Source organism: Cygnus olor, chromosome 9, assembly GCF_009769625.2.
Source record: "Cygnus olor isolate bCygOlo1 chromosome 9, bCygOlo1.pri.v2, whole genome shotgun sequence".
In the NCBI taxonomy this organism is placed as follows: Eukaryota; Metazoa; Chordata; class Aves; order Anseriformes; family Anatidae; genus Cygnus; species Cygnus olor.
In genome coordinates this window covers 16,086,411-16,111,451 of record NC_049177.1, presented here as the reverse complement: position 1 = coordinate 16,111,451, position 25,041 = coordinate 16,086,411, and the positions used below count along the sequence as shown (strand labels likewise).

The 25,041-nt window shown below is 55.3% G+C and overlaps 1 protein-coding gene across 3 annotated transcripts; it reads right to left on the bottom strand.

The window, feature by feature from the left end:
* Positions 1 to 47: 47 nt before the first annotated feature.
* On the bottom strand, positions 48 to 24,792 carry MASP1 (MBL associated serine protease 1). Of its 3 annotated transcripts, XM_040567752.1 has the most exons (16): positions 24,452 to 24,768; positions 22,057 to 22,282; positions 16,908 to 17,085; positions 16,684 to 16,815; positions 15,931 to 16,127; positions 15,506 to 15,653; positions 15,132 to 15,250; positions 14,792 to 14,870; positions 10,384 to 10,521; positions 9,735 to 9,809; positions 2,945 to 3,079; positions 2,375 to 2,488; positions 1,984 to 2,169; positions 1,078 to 1,145; positions 768 to 867; positions 48 to 645 (listed from the first exon to the last, which is right to left on the bottom strand). In XM_040567752.1, exons 1-16 carry the CDS (start codon positions 24,454 to 24,456, stop codon positions 455 to 457), a joined length of 2,091 nt encoding a protein of 696 aa, XP_040423686.1. In that variant the 5' UTR covers positions 24,457 to 24,768; the 3' UTR covers positions 48 to 454. The 3 variants fall into 3 exon arrangements, with proteins under 3 accessions (XP_040423686.1, XP_040423685.1, XP_040423687.1); XM_040567751.1 differs by lacking the exons at positions 48 to 645; positions 768 to 867; positions 1,078 to 1,145; ... (1 more) ...; positions 2,375 to 2,488; positions 2,945 to 3,079 and adding an exon at positions 4,024 to 6,066 and having other exon boundaries at positions 24,452 to 24,792; XM_040567753.1 differs by lacking the exons at positions 48 to 645; positions 768 to 867; positions 1,078 to 1,145; ... (3 more) ...; positions 9,735 to 9,809; positions 10,384 to 10,521 and adding an exon at positions 12,548 to 12,964 and having other exon boundaries at positions 24,452 to 24,760.
* Between the last annotated feature and the right edge of the window lie 249 nt (positions 24,793 to 25,041).

Sequence of the window (25,041 nt, the reverse complement as noted above, 5' to 3'; positions counted from 1 at the left end):
AGCATTTCACCCGTGACGCTTAGGAACAAGAGATATATTGCATGCGCTTCAGTTTAATTGTTTGCTTTCAGGGATAAATATTTTTTTTCCCAGCACTTCTGAAGAGGGAGTTTATTGAAAGCCAAAGGGCTCAGCGGTGTTGCAGAATTCCTGGCCTTGAAAGGCTTCTCTGCAATCTGCAGCCACTGGGGACCATTTCTGAGCTGCCTTCAACCTGTGCATTGCCATGGGGCAGGGAGCTGGGACAACCGTGGGCAGCGGTGAGGAGGCAAGCACTCCCCTTGGGTCCACAGGAATAAACTCTCCTCCACAATTCTCTCCTTTCTCTGGGCTGAGGAATCTGTTTTCTTTCCCTTTTTCAGGTAGGATAGGCATGAGTCCACATCAACACCTGGGCTTTAGCAGCCCATTGCATCACCCACTGGGCTCCCCGTGCTTGGGAGTGGGTGGGAAGTCAGTGCTCCACTGCTGTGACCTTCCTGAGCCACTCCAGGCTCTGGATGACACTGGAATAAACCCCGTACTGCTCCTTCACCCCACAGCCATCCCCCCAGGACACAGTGCCCAGCAGCTGCCAGTGGCTCTTCTTGGGGCTGAAGGTGACCATGGGGCCCCCTGAATCTCCGCTGCAAGCATCGTTCCCACCTGCACGGGGTGAAAACTGCTGCAAAACCTCTCTGGGAACCCAGACACCCCCATGGAGTGAAACAGGGGCTTGCAGGGAGCAGGGACTGGGATGTGAGGCTGGAAATGGCACAGATTTTTACCTTCTTTCTCCCCGGCACAGATCATGTCATTGGTCACCGTTCTGTGGAGCCTGGTGTAGGCATCTCTGCACTCGCTGTGCTCGACAATGGGCACCTCTACCTGCAACGCAAGTGCTTTGGTTCATTTCTTCCTGCTTCCCCCACCCAGCCTCCTCAACAGCACTTCCTGAGCCTCCAGATCTTCTCACCAAGTGCTGCGTGAGCCCCAACCCCATGGAGGGAACCCCAACGTGATGGGGACATGGGGCAGTGCCATGTCCTGCTGAAAATTACATCCATACCGGGCCCTGAGGCCAGCTGTAGCTCTCACCTCCATCAGGGTTTCTGGAAGCCGTTCCAGAAAGGGTTTCCCCCAACCACTGATGATGACCAGGGTGTCTGAAAGGGAAAGGGAAGATGCTGCACTGCTCACCGTGTGTGCTGCCCTTGTTGCCTGGTGGTTCTCAGAGGTTGGATGCTCCTCCTGCCCACCTGCATGCTGTCTCTGCCTCCCACCTCCCCTCTCCTGAAGGCTGCCCCTGCCTGGCAGCTCCTGCTCCAGCTCCCCCATCCGAGCTGTGGTTCGGGGCTGGGGAGTCCCGTAGTTTTGCTGGGAAGCTAGAAGAGATGTGTGGAGCAGGCAAAGCCGCCTGGACCTCACACAGGTGTGTGGCAGCCCGGGAAAACAGTTTTCAGACAGGATGTCTGGGCTACACTTAGATAAGGGACGAGGGGGTTAGGAAGAGGAGAGGGAGGGGATTGTGGTTCTGGGTTCACAAATCACTCAGAGCTGCGAGGATGAGTGTATCAGGTTCATGCGGTCTCTGAGGAGGCTAACCACCACCAAAAGCTGTTGCTCCAACTCTAGAAGGCTGTCTTGATATGCTATCTAACTCCCCGGTGAGGTCTGAGGAGCATGTTCCAGGGATGCTTTCACTTGGTTGATCCCAAGCCAAGCCAGAGTCCTTGTGAGGTCCCTTCCAGCACCACTTCATATGATATTTCATCCCTGCCATTGCCCCTCCTCAACACCCTGGCTCTTTCCCTCTCCACCTCCCCAAGACATCTCACATGCATCGAGGTGCCCCCTGCACCCACCCTGGCTCATTACCCAGCCGCTCTTGGGGTACACCCTGGCTGCTGCCACTCCTCATCCCTGCTCCCTTCCACCTCTTGAGCCCTCCTGCAGCCCCTTCCCCGCAGTGGAGGAGGGAGAGGAGGGCAGCAAAGCTCTTGCCTCGTGGCTGCTTCTGGTCAGGGAGGCAAATGGGCATGACGTAGTCGTTCAACACTGCTGCTCCAGACAGCTCCACCAGCCCGATGTCGTACTCCAGGGTGGCAGGGCGGTAGGACGGGTGGACGAGGAGGGCTTTGGGGTGCATCTGCTGCTCCGTGCCATCCTGCCTCAGGGTGCTGTGCTTCCCTGGGAGGGAGGGGAGGCAGGGAGATGTTTGTACCAAAGAGGGAGGTGGCTCCATGGCGTTTCGGCAATTAGGGCAGCTCACACCGTGGCTGGGTGCTCTGCATGTGTCTTTCAGAGGTTATTTTTCAAGCTGTACCCAGAGCCACCGTGGGGAAAGCAGAGCCCTGGCCATGGCTCCACAACCCCCCATCAGCGCTCTGCTCACCCAGGATGATCCTGAAGGAGGAAGGGGCAAGCAGATCCGAGCTGCGGAGTTGGGGGCTCTCCATGTCCAGTTCGTTGTGGAGGCAGTGGGCTGCGGTGACAATCCACTTGTTCCCTAGGAAACAACCCCCGGGCATCAGTGTCCCTCTGAAGAGTCCACCCTAGATGCTCTTGCTCACCACGTATGGGAGAAAGCCCAGTGGCAGCGCAGCTCCCTGGGCCTTTGGCAGTGGGAATTGCACAAAAGGAGGAAGCCATGGGAGTAGGGGTGCTCACTTCTCTTGTAGTTCAAGAGGAAGGGAGCATTAAGTGAAGCTGGCTCCAATGAACATGAGGAGCAGTCACCCTGTGGGTTACTGTGAGGGACCAAATCTTTACATATGTTCAAAAACCACATCAGTATTTTCATCAAGCAGGATGGTGAAGCTCAAAGGCACCACATCTGAGCCTGGGAGTCCCTGGGCAGCAGCAGGCTGGAGGCTCCCAGCGTCCTAAGATCTTCCCTAACCACAGGCAGGATATTCCCAGCCCGCTCTCACCTCCTGCAGCATCTCCCCGAGGATGGTCTTACCCAGAAGGGAACCTGCGCAGAAGGGCCGGCCGCCCTGAGAGAGCATAGCGATCCAGGGGGAGGCTCCTCGCTGGGAGAGGTGTCTGCCTGCGGGCCGGGACATGGTATTCCTGGAAAACCTGGGCTTCCCACACACTGCAACCAGAGGGAAGAAAGTGAGATGTGAGGGATGTAAACACCCAGACTTTGCAGTCACCCTTACTGGGGTGTGGTGGAGTAAAAGGATACGGAGTGCCTCTCCTTAAACCTGAGTGAAGGGAATTTCGAGGCCATCACTTGGATCTTACAACCCTGAGCGGGTTTCCAGACTTTTCCTGCTGTTTCCAAGGGTTTCCAAAGAGCCATATGGTCCTGAGTACTTGCTGCATTCCCAGGCCATGTGGAATGGAGGGGCTCTGATTCTGTGTTGCTGGCAGTATGGAAAGCAGCCTGTGTTACCAGCAGCGACCAGAAGCCTGGGAAATGGTCCATGGGAAGGTTTCTAGAGGGCCTTGGCCGTTCTCTGCTCAGCAAATGCTTGCTGAAGCTGATGGTAATTGCAGACAGATTTCCCAAAGTGATACGGATGTTTCTGGGCACTGATCACTGTGAGACTGGGTAGTATTCAGGCTTGTAAAGCCCACAGGTTGTCGAACCTGACTGAAGGCTAAGGAGCTCCACCCTTTCAAGTGTGCTGGTATTTTGCAGCACTGCTATACATGGGTGGGCAGGATGACTACACCATGTGAGACCCAGCAGCCTAGCTTTCCCTAAAATGCTCCTTGCAGACATGGCTTGCTTGTCTTGCTTGTTGCGAATGTGTAGTCTATTCATTGTGGTCAGTTCTCCAGCACTGGATCGCACCTCCCTTACATTTTCTGTGCAGTATGCTCCAGTCTTTGTCTTGGCCATGGAAAGAGTTTGTGTGATGCAGAGCTGGACTGTGTGGAGCTAAGGGCATGGTTGATAAGGTCTGACATGGACAGAGAGCAGATGCCATGGAGAAGTAGCAGGGGTGCGTGGCACAGATTTGTGACCTGCCTTTGCCCTCAGTCCTTGACCTTGATCTGCCTGGAAAAAAGCCTCAGGGTACAAACTCAGTAAATATTAAAGTTTTATTTTGTTCTCAAGAGGAAGATTACACAGAACCATCCTTACATGACATTGGATATTTTACAGAATGTAGTATCAAAAAAAGAAATATATATATATAAAAATACCTTGCAGTTACATGACATAGCCAAGAATACAGTTCTTAGCGTGTCTGCAAATTAGACCTTCCTTAGGCCTTCTGCTCCTCTACATGCTCTACAAATGGCTTTTTGGACGATAGCAAAATGGAGAGTGGCTCATTTACTGTTGACTCATTTCTTGCATGGCAAAACCAAAGGAGGAGGAGGAGGAGGACAGGCCCAAAGAAGGTTAGAGGCATGCAGAGAGAACAGCAGGCAGTTGTTGCATGTTGCTTACAGCTATACGAGGGCTTTGCTGGCAAGTGAAGGAGTTGATGTCCCTGCTGAAGGAAGCTAAGCTTACCTGGCCATCCCATATGCTGGGTCGGTGCCATCTCAGCAGCCATTAACTTTCCAGCCATGGCTGAAGTTTAGGGCTAACGTGGACACATCCTCACATCCCCGGGGCCAGGTGGACATCACCTGAGATGCCATCGGGAAGGGATGTTTGTCTGCAAACATAAATACCAGCAAACCCACAGGGCTCTCTCACTGCTCCTTGCCCAGAAACGGTGCGTGACACAGTGAGGGGGCCCTGTGAGGTCCAGGACTGCCTGTCCATGTTTCCCATGCTGTCCACAGCCCCTGTTGCTCCTCCAGTTACATCATCTGATGGAAAGAGCTGGCCTGAGAGCTGTGAGGGCGTGGGCAAGTCTCTGCGCATGGCCCAAGGCTTTGGTGGCAGGGAAATGCTGCTTCTGTCACTGTGCCTTTGTCATAGCTTGGAGGGAGCCTCCCTGGGAGGGTGGGCAAGGTTTGGAGCCTGGCAGCATGAGCTAAGGATGCCGGATGAGATCTCACCCTTTGCTCCCTTCCCCCAGCTCCCCAGCAAGCATTTCTTAAGAGTGCAAGCAAAGGGATGTGGGACCAAGCGAAACGGATGACGTGGAGGGCTGGCAAAGGCCCGAAGCGCGGCTGAGCATCGTGGCTACTGCTTGCGAAAGACCAGAGTCTGGAGCATATTAAAAAACAACAAGAAGAAAGGAAGCTGCGGCAGCAGGCAGTGCTTAGTCACTCATCTCTCCAGCTCAGGGTCCAGAAATGTCCACCTCTCTGAGGAGCCTGTTTTCTTCTCCACCCAGTCCACGTAGTTGGAGACTTTGGTGTACACCCCATACACTTGCTTGCTGCCACACTCCTCTGGGCCACCCCATGAGACCAGCCCTTGGGCCACCCACCTCCGGGTTCCCGGGTCCTGAATGACGAAGGCTCCCCCGCTGTCTCCCAAGCAAGTGTCCTTCCCACCTTCGTAGTAGCCGGCGCAGAACATGTTCTCGGTCACGCTGTAGTTCCCTGACCGGGACTCGTAGCTGGTCTTGCACTCCGCATGCAGCACCACCGGGAGCTTGACGTACTGCAGGATGTCGGACAGCGTCCTCATACCCGAGCTGATGATCTCGTCCACAGTGATGTTGGGGTTGGAGATCCCCCAGCCAGCCACCAGCCCCAGTGTGTTGGGGTGAGGTCCCTCCAGCTCGTGCTCGAACTGGGGCAAGCAGACGGGCATGACGTAGTTCCCCATGGTCACCTTCTCCTTTAGCTTGACCAGAGCGATGTCGTGGTTGTAGTTCTGGATGTCAAACTCCTCGTGGAGTATGATCCTCTCCACCGTCCGGTTGACGGCCTCCATCTTGTTCCTTACGTCGTGAAGGGCCAGGTAGACAGTGACGTGCTCCTTTGAAACGGGGATGACCGTCTTGTCTCGCCGCTGGGAGCGGAGCACGTGGGCGGCTGTCAGCACCCAGGAGTCCGAGAGCAGGGCCCCGCTGCCAAACCACTTGTCGTTGGGCACCCGGGACATGTCCTCCACCACAATCAGGGCCTGCCAGGGGAAGAAGCCGGGCTCTGCGTTGCGCCCACCGATGATGCGCTTGATGATCCCGGGCAGAGCACGAGCTGGCCGACCGCACACTGGGGACAAAACGGACAGCGCTGTTACTCCCAGCACTTATCTGGGGAACAAATGAAAAGGGACTTCCCTGTAGATTATGCCACGTGGCTGGTTATCTTCATAACCATGAGGATGGTGGGGTGACCCCTGCAGACCCTGTTCAGCCCTTATGAAGCTATTTCTCTCTGTTGGCCTGAGCTATTTCAGCAACACTTTTGGAGCACAGAGCATCTTCCTTTGCTCATGGGTCCAGGACAATAGGGAGCTGCTCTCCCAGAGTTAAAAGTAACTATACCAAGCCCTCTGTCTATGCTTTTCGTGGCTGTGGTCAATGAGGCATAGATTAGAGAAGTGTCTTGTCTATGGCACGGTATAATCTGTTGCTTTCCAGGATTTGGGCCCCCTTTCCCCAGGTGAGGGGGGGGACCCAATCCTGTCATCTGCTCCCACATGGCACCCTGGGAGACCCAAGGGAGGGTTCTAGGCAGCTCCCCCAGGAGCTCTCCGCTAGGCCTGTGGCATAATCTACCTGCAATGATGAATGCACCTTGCTCAGTGCCATCCATCATTGCACTTTTGGGACCTGCAATACCTTCTCGGGGGGGTAAGAGGGTCCAATCTCCCTCTGCATCTCCCCAAGCACCTTGAAGCATGGCTGCATGGCTCCTATGGCTATGGCAGCCTGTCCAGAACAGGCCATCCTTCAGCTGGCAACGAGACAGGACTGAGACCAAGCTTGGCCGCTAGGCCGGGTGCTGGGGCAGTGAAGGAGGCATCTTCAGAGCCAGGAGCTCCCTCTGGCTGCTGTCCCAGCTCTGCAGGACTCCAGCATGGGTTCAGCCATGGGCAGTCAAGGCCCAGGTTGTCCCAGCAAGTTTACTCCAAAAAGCAGCCTCCTGGCTGCCTTCTCCTTTCCCACCCTTGCTGTAGGCTGTGAAAACAGAAGGTGAATGCTCTTGGCCATGAGGCCATGGTCTCTCTAGGTACAGTTCTGGCTACCATTTGGGTGGGTCCGTGTCCCAAAAAGTATCTGCTAAGTTTCGGAAAGGTCAAGCTCTTAGTGCCTGTCAGGGCAGGGCTGCAGTATGTGTGGCCCCGTCATGATGGGAGGTGAAAAGCCTTTGATGAAAAATGTGGGCTTGTGCAAATGGGTGGTATGTGCCAGACCTCTACTCCAGAGGGGCTGGAGGACTTGCCCTGCAAATAGTGGGTGGAAAGAGTGGTCTTAGCTGGTGGAAAGAATGGTCTGTTGTCTGCTGAGAGTGAGAATGGACCATGGGAACAGTTCATAGCAGACCATGGGGATGTGGAGGAGGCTTTTACCCAGTGATAACTACCCCAAATCTGTACCAGATCTCTTGCCACTGAAGGCAGGCAGAGCTAGCAAAGGGGGAGCCAGGGTGGGACTTCAAGCTTTCTGAGTAGGATCAGATCTCAGTCTTGGTTTACACCTGTGTGATTTGTGCTCCAGATGTGGACCATGGTGTTACCAGACTCCTTACAGAAGAGGAGGTAGAAGGAGAACTCTGCTGTGTCAAAGACTTGGTGGATGCTAGGATTTCTGCTAGGCCTGGATTGCGGTAAAACAGGGCTGCAACATGACAGGTTGTTGTACAGTTGTGCTGGTAGGTGGGAGAGAGAGCTGTCTGGTGGGCCAGCCTGCACTTCGCAATTCCTCACTTTGCAGTTCAGTTTCTGGAGTGGTTTGGCTGGACCCTCACCACTTCAGAAGCAGAAAGGCCAAGTGAGTAATCCTGCAGCCTCACGCTGCCCCGCGAGCTCACTCAGCCCTTCCCCAGCTGTCCAGCCGCCTGGGCTCCTGCTCAGCATGTGCCAGGGGAACGCCACCAGGAGGACTGGAGCCTTACATCAGCCCAGCCTCACCCCTCGCCCTGAGACCCATCACGAGGCCTGTGGTGTCACGGCCATGGCATTCACCCTCCCGGCGGAGCTGTGGCCGGAGGAGGCTTGGCCACGGGATGTTGCCTAGCACCGCGGGCTTTACTCCTGCATCCCAAGTCTTCACCGCAGTTCTGGCAGCCAAACCAGCTTCCCTCTGCTCAGCTCCAACAGACCCAGAATTATGTCTGAGAGGCCCTGATGTGCTGCCTGGTTTGCCTCCAGGTGCTTTATCCACATGCTGTGACCCACCGTGAGGAATTCAGCAGCTGAAGGTGGCACTGAGAACCAAGGTGCCCTTGGGGAACCTATTCCTTGGGACAAATGTGGTGCTCTTGGAGCTGGCTTGTGCCTGTGGCAGTGCCAGGGAGGGGAGTCCCAGGCTGGTTAATGCTCAGGGGTGCTGATGATACTGGGAGGCTGTGGGAGCTGATTTGGGCTTGCCGTGACTCTGCCCCATGCCCCCATGTTGGGAGGGGAGGATGCTGAGCCTCCCAGAAAGAGGGTCCCAAGGTGATGGGATCAGAGCTGAGAGCTGGGGCAGGAGCACCGGGAGCTGCTAATGTGGATTTGCTGTGGCTGCTGCTAGGAAAACTGCGACTTCAGAGTGTGTGGGGAGCATCTGCCTGCGCTTCACTCCCCTGCCTTTCCCAGTGCTGCAGGGAACAGAAAACGTGCTCGGGCTAAGAGCTCCTGCCTCCCAGCCCAGCCCAGCTGTTCTGCTGCACCGAAGCTGACAGCCATCCCAGGGAGATGATTTTAGAGGAAGCGCATCCAGCCAAATATTTATTCTATTAAATTACATATCAAAAACGCTGACAAGGCTGCAAATGCTCCCACTAATGGCAGAGGCAGGCGCGGCGTGGCCTGGAAGAGGAGTTTCTATTGATGGGGAGGTAGCGTGAGACACGAGGGAAGATCTGAAGAGCAGCTGGCCAGCTGCTGCCTGCAGATCCCAATCTCAGGAGAGCGTCACCCTCTCCCTGGGATTTTCCATTTTCCTGAAGCCTCCTTGACTTCTGTCACTAATCAGGAGGTCTGGAAATGGCCCATGAAGGCAGCTAAGGCCCCGAAAAATGTCCCCGTATGCTCCCGGCACAAATTATTTCAGGCTGAAACATCAAGGAGGGATGCAGGGAGCAGCTGCCGAAACAAGAGCAGCCGCAGCCCCGGTCTCTGGAGAGCAGACACCCAGCAAGACCTGCTGTGGGGCTGAGCCCTGCCGCTGTGTCCCTGCACCGCTCCAGAGAGCCGTCCCCGCACATCCGACCGCAGCCTGCACCCAGGGCTGCTGCCAGCCCTGTCTGCAGCCGGCTGTGGCCAGCCCACGTCCCAGGGACTTTTGTTTAATCCCGAGCGGGCGCCTGGCCTGGAAACTTGCTGGCTGCAAACGTTTCTGCCACTGCTCAAAGGCTTGGGACTTTTGGCCCTGCGAAAGGGCTGTTTTTTTCTGCAAGGCTCGGAGACGTGCTAATTGCTCCTGCATGGGGACACACTGCTAATGGGAGCCGGGAGCCGGCGCCACTGGGCAGGTCGTGCTCTGCCCTTGGCTGGAGCCAGCTCCAGCGATGCTGGGGGCCGAACGTGCCCATATTGCTGAGGCTGCTGCCTTCCTGATCCCCATCCCCACTGCCCTCTCTGCCATACATTGCAGCAGTGGACACATACAGCACATAGCTCTGTCACCAAGGAGAGGGTCCCTGCCTGGGAGCAGCAGGTGAGGTCAGGCAGGCAGCCCCTCCCTGCACATCCCCGCACCCCTCACCATGGTACCCATCCCCACCAGTACCTGGTTGGCAGGACGGCAGCGCCGTGCCCAGCTCCTCGCTCCTCCACACCCCTGATGCATCGCACGTGTAGGTGGCTGGAAGAGAGCAGCGTGTTAGCTGGGCTGTGGCCTCAGCGTGGGGACACAGAGATGCTGCCCTGCCACCAGGACCCTCTGAACCCTTTTCCAGGATGCGATCTCCTTTTTAAGCCCTCTGAGCTGCCACCCCATTAGTGCTGCTGCTGCCCATTACACTAACGAGTGCTGGATGCAGGGACCAGATGCACAGGGCTATGAGCAGGGAGGCAGGAATGTGAGGAAATTCTTTGGCTTTCCATACTGAGGGAGGAGGAGGAAGGAGGGCTGGGACATATGTGCACCCTGGCTGCCGCCCAGAGCCATGTCCAAAGGGTGCAGAGACCTGTGGTGTTTTGTGAAAACCCCTTGTGGTGTCTCTGCTGGTGGATAAGCGTGAAGGTCTGTCTGCCATGATCCCACTGCTCTCTGCAGGGTTTTGGTTCTGCTGGGTTTTTGGGAAAGGGAGCCTTCAGGAGCCCTTCCTAGGGCTGCTGGACCTGGTGCTCTCCCCAGCACGGAGACCCCATTGTGGCCATCCCTGGCTCCCCCCACGTGCCCACCCGCACCATGGGGACCCGGTCCCCCCGCTCACCAGTGGTGTTGGGGGCCATGTGGTAGTAGGGGTGCTGGCAGTGGTACTGGATGGCCGCACGGTAGGTGGTGAGGTTGTTCCTGGAGGAGAAGGTGACAAAGCCATGCTCCAGCTCCGGTGGCTCTTTGCAGTCAGCAACTGAAAGCCAACACAGAATCGGGATTGAGCCCTGTGATATGTTCAGGGTGCCCAGCCCCATGCAGGCAGTGCTGGGTTTCAGCATGAGTGGTGGTCCTGCAGGGCAGGGTGAGGCTCCTATAGCCTCATACCTCGCTTCTTTAGGGCAATGCAAGGAGCACAGCCTGGCACGGCTCTGGAGGCTCCTTGGCTCGGCTCCCATCCCTCCTAGGATGTCCCGAGCTATGTGTTTAGGACGCGATCTGCTGTACCTTTGAGAGGGGAAAGGATGTGCACAGGTGGGCAGGACCTGTCAGGACATGCTCCCGCAGTTTGTCTTTGCACCCCTTATGAATGGGCAGGAAAAAGCAGGCAGTGGTTCACCAGGCACCTCCTGCACGCACCAGGCTTTGTCGGTAGCACAGCCCCATCCCTCCTGCTCTGGACCTGCTCAGCAAGCTTTGCCGATAGGCATTTACAGCGCAGGCTGAGCACCCCTAGGTCCTGGCTCTCCTGTGACAACCAGGGATGAAGGACACGGAGAGCATGGCTTGGCTGCTCTGCAGGCAGGGGGAGACCAGCAGCTGTAGGGAAAAACCTACCTGCTCCAACCTCCAGGGTGCCATTGCCCTTTCCCATGGTCTGTCTGTGGTCCCTCTTCTCCCCCATACCCCTCACCATGCCCTGCCCAGCCTCTTCTCCTATGGACCGGGCTTGTGCCACCCACCCAGGGACTCATCCTGCCTGGGAAATGCAGCTCTGTGGAGCTGGGCTCTGCCACTTTGAAGCTGAGAGGATGGGTGACTTTGCAGAAAGCAGGTCCAGTGGAACAGGGGCACGTGAGCTCCATGGGTCTGGGTGCTTGAGGATGGGGAGGGGGCTATCAGGGCAGGCAGCATAGTCAGGAGCCTTACCATGGTGATCCAGGCTAACGAAGAAAAAAATCACTAGAAGCAATGTTGGCACCAGGGACATGTACTGATGCTCAGGGTTAGCCACCCACTCGGGTGAAAAAAGCCTGGTTTATGGCAAAATGCTGTGGCTCACTGTCCACCAGGGTCCCCTCTGCCCTGCTGCGGTTTGGCAGGAACAGCGGGCGGTAGGATGGGTGCAGCCAGGCTGGAGGAGGCTCGGGGTGCCTGTGCTTCACAAAGGGGCAGAGCAGGGGACACAGACTCTGTCACCAGCCCCAGGGTCCCCGAGCTTTCCTGCTGTCTTTCCACCATGCTTAGGAGCACAGTGGTTTTGTGCCATGGTACCAGCACCTGTAAGACCTGTATAAGGTGCTGGGTGATGCTGGGGCTTGCAGTAGGAGGGGAATGGGTGTTGGGGGATCGATGTGGCTGGCACGTCTGCTCTGGGGCTATTTATGGCTGCAGGGCTGTGCCCCCCAGCCCGCACAACCTGTTCCCTCCCTGCGTGTCCCGCGTGTTGAGGGCAGCCCTGATGCCTGGAGAATGGGTTCCTGCACAGAGGTGCTGCCCCACTGCTGTCCCGGGTCCTGCCCAAAGGGAGAGGGAAGGGAGTTTGTGCCTTGAGCTCTTCCAGACTTTTGCCTTGGGAGAGGGGCTGTTTAGCATTTCCATCTTCCTAAGAGCAGAGCCATGCAGAGCTCCCCAGCACTCTCCTCCTCCTCTCCCAGCCTCTGGTCCCCCTCCCAGCACCCTCCCAGTGCAGCCCCTGACACCTCAAGGAGCCCTGGGTGCACGTCCTGGGCTCTTGGGGACACAGATGAGGCCAGACACCGGGCTCTGGCCTCTTTTGGCTGTGACCATCCCAAGACCAGCCCATCCTCACCTCCGCAGGGCCAGCAGCGGAGACCAAGGGTACACAGAGCAGCATTCCCCGTACCAGTGCCAGGGCTTGGTCCCGCACGCATCCTCCCAAGGGCGGTCAGGAGAAGGCTGCTGATGCCACCCCATCCTCCCTCACCCGGGGCGGGGGAGCTGAAAGGATGCTCGGAGAGAGGAGAGGAAGGAGTGTTTCTTATTTGCGACGCTGGGCCAGGGAGGAAGGGCAGCGGGAGGTTAAATCCAAACAAACAAACCATGTGCGGGGCCGACGCTCCTTGCGCAACCGCCAGCTTGGAGGGGAGCAGAGCACGGCCGGGGCGTCCGGAGGGGTGCGGAGGATGCGCCAGGAGCTGGCGGCAGCCCGGGGACAGGCAGGGACCTTCCCAGGGGGCGACGGACGGACAGGGGAGCTCGGCTCCGAATTTCCCTTCTGGAGACGGAGTTAAGAAAGCACCGTGCGCAGGGGGTTAGGAGCGCCATGCCGGTTAGACAAGCCGCGGAGATGGAGTTGGCAGCCAGAGGCAAAGGGGAGCTGCCCTGGGTGCGGGACAGAGCAGAGAGGGGCACGGAGGCAGGCTGCCCATCTCGGCGGCGCGGCCGGCGCCAGCCTCACGCAGCCACTTGCTCCGAGCCGGCTCTTCTGTCTGTCTGGTTGTCGGCTCTGTCTGCAGCTGCACCGAAGGCAGAGGGGAAGGAGGAGAGCAGAGAGAGAAAGCTCAATTAGTAGCCGAGCAGAGAGAGGCATGCAGGAAACCCAGCCCCCAAAACACCAGAGATCTGTAATGAGCACCGGGAGCCATGGGGACCCTGATGGGAACCCTGATGGGGACCCGCTTGGCTCATCCAGGGCGATCTGGGGACAGTGGCTGGGAGAAGCTGGCGAGGCTGCAGAGCTGGATGTTATCCACCTTGGCTGGGGAAGGTTTCTATTTTTTTGCTTTTCTTTTCAAACCATTTTTGCCTCTCCCAGACATACAGGGGAGGTGGGAGGCACGGCAGTCTGAAGGCCTGGACTGCCCATTTAGGGGCTTCTTGGCTTTCCAAGAAAGCCACAGAAATTTAGCATAGTGATTTATCTCACACAAGAAGGGACTAGTTCCAGCCCAAACGGAATAGTGCAGGTAATCATTTCAATGTTCTCCAAAAATTAATGCTTTGGGGGTTAAAAATATCTACTTTTTTTTTTCTTTTTTTTTCTAGGCAATGCCAGTGTTTATCTGATCTCTCTCCAAGCTGGATAAAACCAATGGGAAGCTGGTGGTGAGAGGGGTAGTTCTTTGGTGGGGCAGAGACGTCACTGATCCCATACTTTGTAAGAAGCCCTTTCAGATATGAATCTATTTAGCATGTCTGACAACCTCTCATTTTTCATTTTGAATGAGCAAACGTGATCTAAAACTCCAAAAACACACTCCTAAGGTAAAATCCATGACATCATTAAAATAAAAAGGATATGCCCAGAAGGGGAGCACCTGGGTGCCACACCCCTTGAGAGCATCTCATCTTGCCTGTCCTGGAAGGTCTTGGGACCTTCCCTGAGAGTGTTTGTTGCTTTTCTCCTCTCTGGGCCAGCCTTACAGCAGGCTGAGTAGCAGTGAGTGCCTTCTGGGGCTGAAGGGCACTGGTGAGTGTTTGGGGAAAGGAAAGAGGTGTTATCAGGTACATGAGAAGCTCAGCTCCGGGCCTGAGCTGAGAGAGGAGCTGGGTTAGACAAAAGAAGAGCTGATGCAAATGGAATCTCCTTTCTTTTCCTTCTTTTCTCTCTTTTTGAGGTTTGTAAGTATCTGGGCAACTTTTGTGTCCCCTTTCTCTTAGCTGTGCACTGCCCAGCTAGAACCTGGCACCTCTCTAAAGCCCATGACCTTAGCAGCCTCCATTTGGAAGGAAATTTGGACCAGGAACCAGATTATCCCAAATTGTGTCAGATTTATCTAACAGCTCAAACAATCCCACCTCACTCACACGGGACCAGCCACCTCCCTCCCTCCAGCAGTAGCCATTCATGAAGGTGCATCACCACAGAGGTAAGTCTGATGTGATCCATGCCCAGGTTTTGCGGTCAAACAAGCTTTGTGGAAGCTTGTAGGTGTTTTCTAGACAGCAGGGAGTCTTCCCATCTCATGAAGCCCTTGCTCTCACATCGAGAGCAGGATTCAGCCCCAAATTTGCCATCCTTCACGTGGCAGCAGAGCCATCGCAGTGCTACTGCTCACCCAGCTCCCAAGAGCCAGGGTTGCTCTTTCTTTGACAGGGAGGCAGCAGAGCTGGTCACAAATCAACTTATGAGTAATCTAAGGGAAAGCACAAACCTCCTGCTTGTGGCATTTGGACCAAGCCCTGTTATGCTACCCAAGAAAGAGCCAAGAGAGTGTTGCAGAATTACGTAGTCTCTCTGGCTGGGTCTGAGTAAGGAGCTCCGCTCTGGCAGGGCAGCTCTATCCAGCATGAAATTTCAGCAGGAAAAGGACATTGACAGGGTGTGTGTGGGGTTTCCTTACTTTTGCAAACGGGGATCTTGTTACTCCATGTCCCGTCCTTCAGGCACTCGATCTGGAAGGATTCACTCTCTAGGTTATCCTGTGCAGAAAAACAGAACAAAACAAAACAAAAACCACAACACCATCAATGCACGAGCCTATAAAAAGCCAAATTCTTGGCAGTTTAATAAAGATATAACCAGACCTCCCTGGAAGAGGACTTTTCTAGCTAAAAATTGCTAGAGGAGGCTGTGCCCTAGGCCCTGGGGAGGAGGCCCAGGGGGTGTGGGTCATGTTTGCTCTCCCAAGCAGAGATGTGATGGCTTTGGGAGGAAGGGTTCCTCCCAGCGTCACCCCGTACCTTCAGTACTTTGTAGCCGGTGTTGCAGCTGATGACAACCTGGTCTTTGAAAGTGTACTTGGCTTGGGAAGGCTCGATTTTCCCATTGATGGGTGGCTGCACCAATGGGCATGGGTTTCCTTTGAATAAAGAGCAAGCAGAGCAAAACAACACTTAGCTGAGTAAGTGGAGCAAGTGGAGAGTCCCAGCACTACCGTCCATCCCCCTTGGTCAGGTCTGAGCATCCTGCTCTGCCCTTGCCATCAACCTACACCAGCACGGCTCAGGAACAGGCTCATGGGCCACCGAACTCCAGGTCTCCACCTGCAGAGTGTATAAAGCCCTTCCTTCCCATTTCCCAAGCCCAGCCAACAGAGGAAAGCAGCAGGAGTTACCGATTGCTGTGTACGACAGCTTCCAGCCCCTGTTCTCCCCCGAGTTATCGCTGTGGAAGAGGATCTGCACGCTGTTGGTTTGGGTTTCGATGCGTCCTGGGGACTTCTCTCCACAGAAAGGGCCAAACTCCCTGGGGCCAGCTTTGATCTACCAAGGGAAAGAGGTGGCTTGAGGGGGTGTGGATCCCTGGGGATCTCCTCACCCTGAGGATGATGGACAGGGACGCTTCACCACCTTGTGGTGGGGTGATGTGAACTGGTCCTGGGCCCAGGGCCAGAAAGAGGGCCACCATCAGATGTGGTAGGAGGTTCAAATATCATGGGGCTCCTGCTGGCTTCACCATCCCCATTTAGACTGGGGTAATTCTGGCCCCATCATTGGGACCCCTGGTGTACGACAGGATAGTGGGGCAGAGGGAGCTCACCTTGATGTAGTCATAGGGACAGGTCACCTCGGGGTGGTCTTCCACGTCGAAGCTGTCCTCGAAGCTCAGGGTGATGAAGAAGCCCTCCTCCAGCTCGATGCGGTACAGGCAGTCCGAGCTCTTGGGGTAGGGGCTGGGGAAGTCAGCGCTGGTGACCACCCCGCTCCTCTGGGTGTAGAGGTTGTCGCTGCACTCCACTGAAACACAGCCAGGACGGATCAGCGCCCCGTCAGCCACCCCCAGCCCCGGCCACGCTCAGGATAAGGGGTGCCGATGGGCACCCAGCTCTCAGCACCCCTTTGTCCCAGCCCCTGCTCCTGCTTGCACCCGTCTCCCTGCCTGCTCAGCCCCTTTGTGGGATGGGGTCCGTGGCCTTGAATGTGGGTCCATGCAAGGAGAACCTCGCAAGACAAGCTCCAAATATGCCCGTGATGTGGAAGGTCCTGGGCTGAGAGCCAAACCCATCTCACCTTCATCAGGCATACTCAGAGCAGAGACTAAAACATCTCATTTCTCCTACTTGAGGAGGTCTCTAGAGTTTAGCTGAGGTAGAAACCACATCTCATTCCTCATGAGATGACTGCAGGCCTTGGGCACTCTCCTGTCCCAGGCTAGTGGCTTGCAGGGGAGGAGGCACCTCATCCCTCCTGGCAGCAGGAGAGGGCAGTTTTGCCCGTATTTAGTAGGTCTGTTGCCTGCTCAGGGCCTGCTCTGCATGACCATCCCCACGGCCCTGCTGTGCCCGGCCAGTACCTTTGCAGGTCCTGTTGTCGGAGTGGAGGATGTAGCCAAACCTGCAGGAGCAGTAGTACCCGCCGATGTAGTTGTGGCAGTAGTGGTCGCACGCCAGCTCCTCGTCGCTTTTCTCCAGGCACTCATCCACGTCTAGGTGGGATGGTGGGGAGACAGCAAGGAGAGGGGGGTCACACGCTGCAGCCCCCCGCGTCCAGTGGGTCCCAAGGCTGTGTGCTGCTTACCCACGGCCGTGTAATGGGCGTCGAAGCCAGTGAAGCGCTCCTCGTTGGAGAAGTCGGACCTGAAAGTCAGCCCCATGTAGGGGCCGGGGGACAGGATGACTTGCTGGCCAGGGGCCTGCTCGGTGTCTGTCGTCTCCCTGCCGCAGAAGGTTGCCAGCTCCTGGTCTTCTGCTTCAATCTGTAGCAGAAAGGCTGGGTGAGCGCTTGGCTTATGCAAATCACACGGGCTGACGTGTCCTTGGGGTGCTCCCCGGTGCTTGGCCACCCCTCAATGTACTCTGCACGGTGCTGTGGGTGTCTGAAGCCCTGGAGAGCCTCCAGTGCCTCCCTGCAGGAGGTCAGGCTGGGCTCGCTCTGGCTTTCTGGGATGCTGTCATTGCAGTAAAGCTGTTAAAGGGTTTCTGCGAGGGGAGACGAGGTGTCCCACCCGCTCTGCCCATGGCAGCCCTCTGAAGTCATCCTGGATGGGGAGAGGGTGGCACCCGGGGGCTGCAGGAGGGGATGGAGGGGCCATCATGCCCTGCTGTCATTTCAGCATGCTCACTAGCCTCTCTGTGCAGCCTTTACAGCACAGACTTGCCCATGCCTGGAAGCACTGCAATCCCTGTGAAAAACCCTCCTGTGTTCCCTGGAAGCCCCATCCCTTCCTTTTCCCTCGTCCTTTCCCCAAGACCATTTCAGCACCAACCCCATCTCCTTCCCCTGCAGTCCCACCCCTGGTCCCTGTCCTCATTCCCAGCACCCTGTCATATTATGAATATGAATAACACCCAGGGGAGGAACACGAGCAATTCTGCACCACGCCAGCCCTCCTTGCTCACACCAAGAACATGTTATTAAGGCCATAACAAAGCACACAGCTTGGGGACCCATGGGTGCTGTGATGCCACCCCCAGCTCGCATGGCCTCGGTGAGGTGGGACCCTCCTGCGGCTGCCACCGTGGCTCCCCGAGACCCTCGGGATGTGCCAGCTGGGGAGGGTGCGGGGAGAAAAGGAAATTTCCCAGGGCTGAGCATGCAGGAGGAAACTCGCTTACACCAGGGAAAGACAACATGGAAATGGCAGCTCAGCATGCCTTGACATTGCCTCCAGATATTTTCCATCCTCTCATATGAGCAAGAGCTGGCCAGAAAAGAGAGACTTTCTGACGATAGATTTTGAGAATTTGGAGAAAAAGCATGCGTCCCGCATTGGGACAAAAACCCAATTGAATTTCATTCTTTTTTTTGTGAAACAGAGTTCTGAAAAAAAAAGGAAAACAAGTAATTTGGGGTCCATCTGGTTTCAATCGCTTTGAAATATACTGTGGTGCTTTAGAATCGTTTAAAAATCCAAAATAAAGGGTGTTTTGAAACAAAACATCATTTCAGGCTGAAAAACGGGAGCACCATCTCCAAAAAGCGAACAAGCCTGGCTCTTTGGCTGCTGCGAAAAGCGGGCTTGTTCCCCTGAAGCCCCGGCTGCAGCAGCATGAGCACTGCGTTTTCTGCAGAAACCGCTTTTTTGGGGAGTAAAGCTGTCGGAAGCGGTGTTTTCCAGTCGGCTCCTCGGTGCGGGGCCGGTGCTGCCGTCACCTCTGTGGGGATGCACGGGGAAACGTCCCCCGTGACCGTGCCCCTGCCAGAGGATGCTCTCGCCGTGGGGCCTCGCCGAAGGTATCGGCAGCCCCTTATCTGTGACGGGTCCCATGCCCCGGGACGCAGGGAGCAGAGACAGCCCTCCGGCTGTAAACTAAACAGAGAGGTCATCCTCCCTGGTTAATATTTGCTGCTTCTGCTGAGGACTGTATACTTCTTCGTAGATCATTTACATCCAGCGAGCAGGCTGGTAATTAAATCCTGGTTGTTTGTTTGGAGTTTCTCCCTCTCGGGTCATGATGTCGACGTTTTCACTAGAGAAGATGTGTCCCTGAGGGAAATATCAATTGCCGAGGAGAAATTCCCTATAAAAATACGCTGAAAGAAGCCTGCTTTGAAAAATAAAACATAGCGACACTCTTGTGCCTTAAATTTACCCGTGCCACTGCCTCCTGCCAGCTTTGCTGTCTGCTTTTGCCTCTGCTCTCCTTGTTACGATGCCTGCCCCTATGGATGGAGGGGGGTCCCTGCCCTGGCTGTGGCTCTGTCCCTGTGATTTTTGGCTGGGGCTGGGACTCAGAGGCTGTCACAACGCACGTGGCGATGCAGGCTGTGCCCAGGGCACACAGAAAGGAGACAGCCCCAGCTTTGGCCGCTGGAGCAGCGATGTCCCGGTGATGCCTCCTGCAGCGGCTGGGTTAACAAAGCCCCCCCAGCACCGCGGGGAATTTGGCCGGGCGGCTCAGTGCCTGCCATCGGAAAGGAGTACGGAGCCGGCAACACGGAAACGCGGCCGCCAGCCCTCCAGGAATGCACTAATTGGACTGACGAGGGCAAAGCATACCACTTGTAATATATATAAATGGCTCATTAGGCCGAGAAATCGCAGTGCCGGGCTGAAGACACTGGGAACATGACATGGGGAAGAGAGGCTCAGAGGCAGGGAAGGGCATGAAACGGCCCCTGCGGAGCCGCCTTGCAGCCGGAGTGCATGGAAGGAGGCAACACCCAGATTAGCGGGGTTTTGTGTGAAATGCCTGATGCTGTGCTGCTTGCTGTTGGAAACGAGGCAGGGATGGGACAGCCGGGAGCAAGAGCCTGCAGCTGAGTCTTCCCCACATGCGTGCATCCTCTCCCCAGTGGAGGTTTCCCAGACTTAGCAGAAAGCTCCTTCCCAAGAAACCCTGCAAAATCATGCTGAGGTTTTAACTCACACCCCTGGAAGCTCCACTTGGTTCCCCTGATTCAAGAGAAGGCACCTGTCCCATTTGGGGCAAGGACCTTGCACCTCCCATCTCCCTGCTTCTGTCCTAGGGTTGCTGGAGACCTGTGTCCAGAAGCACTGGATGCTTGCTGAGCCTGGGGAGGAGCACGCAGGCTGGTGTTTCCTACTTGCTCGGGGCTGCCTGCTCCTCCTCTCTTACCTCCTTACTGAAATGCCACCCGTCCCATCCCCATTTGCACAAACAATCCCGCTGGCCACGTTTCCCTAGGAGCCACGTTCGTTTTATATATATACACACGCAAGCGCATGCATGTGGATATATATAAATCAACAGCTATTGTTTTAATTAGCCATTGTTTCAGGGCTCTGGAAACTGTTCCCTTCCGAAGACCACCCCGAAGGCAGAGACCTGCGTGTGCTCGCAGCTCAGCAGGCCCCGAGCTTGCTGCTGGGGATGACTTTCTGCACTGCTCGAGCTGGGGCACATGGGCATCCGAGGAGGTGAGGGAGGCAAAAACCACGGCACGGTGGCTTTCTGCCTGACCCCAGCTGGGTCTCCACCTTGCACCGGGGCTGTTTAGCCCCTGTGTTTGACCTTTGTCTTACGGCAGTGAAGATGATGGAGATGGTACCAAACAGAGAGGTGGCACCTCTGGCTTTCTGAGCCACGATGAGCCTCTTTAGTGGGGCTGGCAGAGTATTACAGACACATCTATACGTGTTGGGTTTTCCCAAGGAGGAAAATGGTCTTCTATTCATCTGCTGCTCTCCTTACATGTTCCAAGCCGATGCCTTAGTAGCAACAAAATTGCATGTCTACCCAGCGGAGCAGCTTACGGATCACCTGTAATCCACCCAGACGGGCGTTTCTGAGCGTTTTCGGCACTTTTCAAATGCAATTCTGTGGTAGAGGCTCTGTGAGCTGAGCTACAGCCCAGAGCAAATTTATACAGCTGAGATCTAAATCCCTGTGAAAAATGCCACCTTCTTATGGAAATCCAGCAGCAGGGAAAGCTGTGATGCCAACTTGGCACCGTGGCCAAATAACAGGGAGCCCTTATGAGAAAGGAAAAATGAGCAGGGGGTGAAGGGCAGGAGGAGGGGTAAAGCTTGGAATGGGGAAAGTTTCCAAGAAATCTGCTCCTTGAGCTTATTGGGTTCTTAGAGCAATATATCTCTATATATGTCCCTGGCCCTTGTGCTTGGAGAAGATCCAGGAGAAGCAGAAAGAACTAATCAAACCTCAATGAGAGCTGTTAGTAGCAAAATGAGTGCCAGCACAAAGGGGAAATTAAAGCAGCAAACAGATCCAAGAGGAAAAAAAATTCAAATGTTTGCTTTGTCTTCTTAGGGCGAGAATAAAACAATAATTGCGAGTAGCTGGCACCTAGCACTGGGGCTGAGTGCTTCCAGACCTGGGTGCAATCTCCACCTGCCTCCATGCAGAGGGGAAGGGTGAGGCTTGTGCTGGGTGATGGGTGATGAATGTTCAGCCCTGAAATGTAGGAAGCACCTGCTTGCTACACCTGGCCTGCCAGAAAGCACCCAAACTGACCAAATTCAAAGAGACGGAGAGCCCAGTTGTTCTGGAGGTGGGGAACCCTGTTTGGAGACACAGAATTGCAAGGAGGCAAGGATGCTCTGCGGCACAACAGCATGCGGCCCACCACCATTTCTGATGGGTTACTGCCCAGCAACGAGGCAGAATGAAATCTTTTGTGGTTTTGCTCACGACAGCTCTCTGGGAACATCCAGAGCTTGTTTGTGCTGAGGGTATTTGCCAGCAGTGGCCCCAGAAGTTGGACCTGGGCTGTGATATGGGTTCGTAGTGAACACAAAGGAGCCTGTGGGTCTGTCCCAGTTGCTTGTAGGAGGGCTGCTCTGCATGCAGACCACAGCTTGCAGCCTTAAGCTCAGGTCTAACCCTTATTTTTGGTTCTGCTGGGTGTCCCCACAGCCATGACCTGGCCAAGGGTGCTGAGCTCAGGGGCCTCCTTGCACGTGCCTGGCATCAGAGGAGCACAGCCTGGGGGTTTTGCCACAGGGATTTCATCAGCACGCAGGTGTGTGAATCCCACAGGATTCAATGAGAATTAAGTGTTGTAGTTTCAGAAATCTGGTCCTTTTTGACTGGGCTCTGATTTGGGTGTCCCACCCACTGCAATGGATGCAATGGATGTTGTCAGCTTATTGTGCTCTTCCTGTTGTCCACTGGACTGACAATTCCTGTGCCCAATAAATGGGGAAAAATACCTCGTTCCCAGCTTTTCCAGCGCTGCCCTCTCCCCGCTGGCCAAACGCATGTCCCACCTGCCCGTTCACGCGTCCCCTGATACCACCGCTCACCTTCACGTAGTCGTATTCACAGAGGTAGGATGACTCCAAGTCGAAATGCATGAAGTACAGCTTGATTTTAAATCCCTCGGGCACGGAGATGTTCCACGTCACTTCCGAGTCGCTGGGATAGGAATCGGGGAAGTTTGGGGAGCGGATCTCCCCAAACATCTCCGTCAGCTCAACGGCATCCGCCACGCCGAGCAGCCAGGCACAGAAGGACCAGGCCAGGGGGTACCTGGAAAGCACACGGAGAAACCGAATGAAACTCTGGCCATCCCAAAGCCTGTCAGGGCTCAGTCTGGTTTTCCAAAAAATGCATTTTTTTTCCCCCAAACCCTTACAAGTTTGTGTAAGGTTGCACAGCTGAGACAGACCAGTGTGCCAGGTTGGGAGAGGCGCTGTGGCACCATGCCACCAGCAGCAAACTCTCTGCAGGGACATGGAGGTGAGGGTGGGAGCTGCACATGGCTCTGAGGAGGGAAAACCCCTTAGAAAGGTGGGTGACGGAGGTGTCCCGTGGGATCCGAAGGCACCTCTGCAGCTCCAGGCACCATCAGGAACTCCATGCTTCTCACTCCTGGCAGCTGCAGCCACCAGCTACACGTCTTTGGACTAACAGCTGATGGGCAAATCTTCGCTTAATAGAAGAGTAAACATCAGGATGTTTAATAAAATAATGATGCTTTCTGAATCGGTTTAATGAAAGCATCATGGCAATAACTAGTGTTGTTACTCCTGCTTAGCTTCACCCTGCCAAACGGGGATCATCGACTCTCAGCAAAAAGCACGCTGCTTTGCAGCTGGGCGAGGACGGACCAGGGCCCCAGCAGCAGAACCTGCACATTGCTCCCCTCTAGCACACTCTTCTCTTCTCTTCTCTTCTCTTCTTTCTCTTCTCCTTCTCTTCTCTTCTCTTTCTCTTCTCTTCTCTTCTCTTCTCTTCTTTCTCTTCTCTTCTCTTCTCTTCTCTTCTCTTCTCTTCTCTTCTCTTCTCTTCTCTTCTCTTCTCTTCTCTTCTCTCTTCTCTTCCTCTCCTCTTCTCTTCTCTTCTCTTCTCTTCTCTTCTCTTCTCTTCTCTTCTCTCTTCTCTTCCTCTTCTCTTCTCTTCTCTCTCTTCTCTTCTCTTCTCTTCTCTTCTCTTCTCTTCTCTTCTCTTCTCTTCTCTTCTCTTCTTCTTCTCTTCTCTTCTCTTCTCTTCTCTTCTCTTCTCTTCTCTTCTCTTCTCTTCTCTTCTCTTCTCTTCTCTTCTCTTCTCTTCTCTTCCTTTTCTTTTTTCTATTCTCTTCACTTCATTTCTCATTTACTCTTCTCTTCGCTTCTCTTTTACTTTTCCCTTCGCTTCTCTTCATTTTGCTTTTTCTCTTCTCTCTTCTCTTTTCCCTCTTCAGTTCTCTTCAGTTCTTAGGGTACCACTCACCCCAAATGAAGAAGGGCACAGAAGTTAAGATCCACAGAGACCTTTTGTCATCAAACTCAGATTTAAAAAATCTGATCCAAGAGAGTTTGTCCCAGTTGCCAACTTGTTTGTGCCCGAGGAGGGCACAGAGGACAGCGATTGCAGGTCACCCTGCAGCTGCCCAGCTGACTGCACACCAGCCTGGAGCTCCATTCGAGCAGGAAGGCGAGTGCCAGCAGAGCAGTTCTCAGTGCAAGGAGTGAGCAAGCCCCTGCCCATGCTGGGTGTGCAAACTCAAACGCCCATGGCATTGCATGGGACCCGGCCGGAGGAGAGACCTCCGTCTTTTTACAGCACACAGAGGAACAGAAACATGCAGGAAATTAGAGCCATTAGAGAAAATTTCCGCTTTCTAAAATAGGTACTAAGGCCTGGCAGAGGCTTGTAGGTGTATATTACAGTCGCTGGAACTACCCACACATGCACGCACACACGGTTTCAGAAGCAGGGCTTGATTAAGGTATGCTGATGAGGAAATTGAATCTATATAAGCGGATTATTTTTAACCTGTCTGCGTTCTTTCAAAACCAGGGCAGTAGTTTTCTGGAGCTCGTCTGTCTCGTCCCACCGCTCGCCCCGGCCCCCGGGGTACAAAGCAAAGTCGTGGGGCACCGACAAACTTGGGCCGACTTTTCATCCGAGCGGACTGAGGTTGAACATGCCTTTTTCTGACGGCTCGTCTGAAACCACAAAAATGTGCGAAGGGAAAAAAATCTGTTTCTCTTCTGCTCGGGGGCTGGCGGAAACGGGCATCACCCCCTCCGCTTCGCCTGGCCTTCAGCGCCGCCGGCTCGCACCCCGCATCCAGCTCCTCTCCGCGAGTCCCGGTCCCACTCCGGAGTGAAGCCGGCGCCGCCCCCCAACCACCCCCCGGTGCCCCCCGGAGCCCCCCGGGGCCGGTGCGCGGCTCTCCCCCGCCGCATCGCCCCTCGTCCCGGAGGCACTCACCTCATGTCTCTGCCGGGAGAGCTCCCCGAGGGGCTGGGGAGGCAGGGGAGGGCGGCTGGCTGGGCGGCGGGGGCCGGCTTCGCCTCCTTCCCCACGCTCCGCTGTCCGCCTTATCTCTGGCCGGAGATTTGTGAGCGTGTGCGCGCCTCTGCGTGTGTGTCTGGAGTTGTCTGGCATTTTCCATGCAGGTCACGCCTTCCCCTGCCTGCAACGGTTCCCCACATCCCCGCACGCACACACGGACCTGCCTGCGCTGAAGGCTCTCTCCTTCTTCCTCTCCTCTCCTCTCCGCTCCTCTCCTCTCCTCTCCTCTCCTCTCCTCTCCTCTCCTCTCCTCTCCTCTCCTCTCCTCTCCTCTCCTCACGTCTCCTTTCCTCTCCGGTCCTCTCCTCTTCTCTCCTCTCCAGCAACCGCTGAGAAGTTTTTGTCTTCCCTAATCTCCAGAGTTTTGTGTGTGTGTGCCCATGCACATTGTGTGTTTTTTTTTTTTTTTCTTTCTCCCTCTCTCATTTTTTTATCCTACAGTCTGCTTTGCCAGATGGCTAAAATTTGCCTCTCAATAGGGACGGGAGCCTCCAGCAAAAACAGAA

Excerpts from the sequence above, each read along its gene's own strand:
- MASP1 (XM_040567751.1), bottom strand. Across the intron at positions 16,128-16,683 it reads CGACAACAGGACCTGCAAAG|TGGAGTGCAGCGACAACCTC; the intron begins GTACTGGCCGGG and ends GCTGTGTTTCAG. Across the intron at positions 15,654-15,930 it reads GTCCCTATGACTACATCAAG|ATCAAAGCTGGCCCCAGGGA; the intron begins GTGAGCTCCCTC and ends TTCCCTTGGTAG.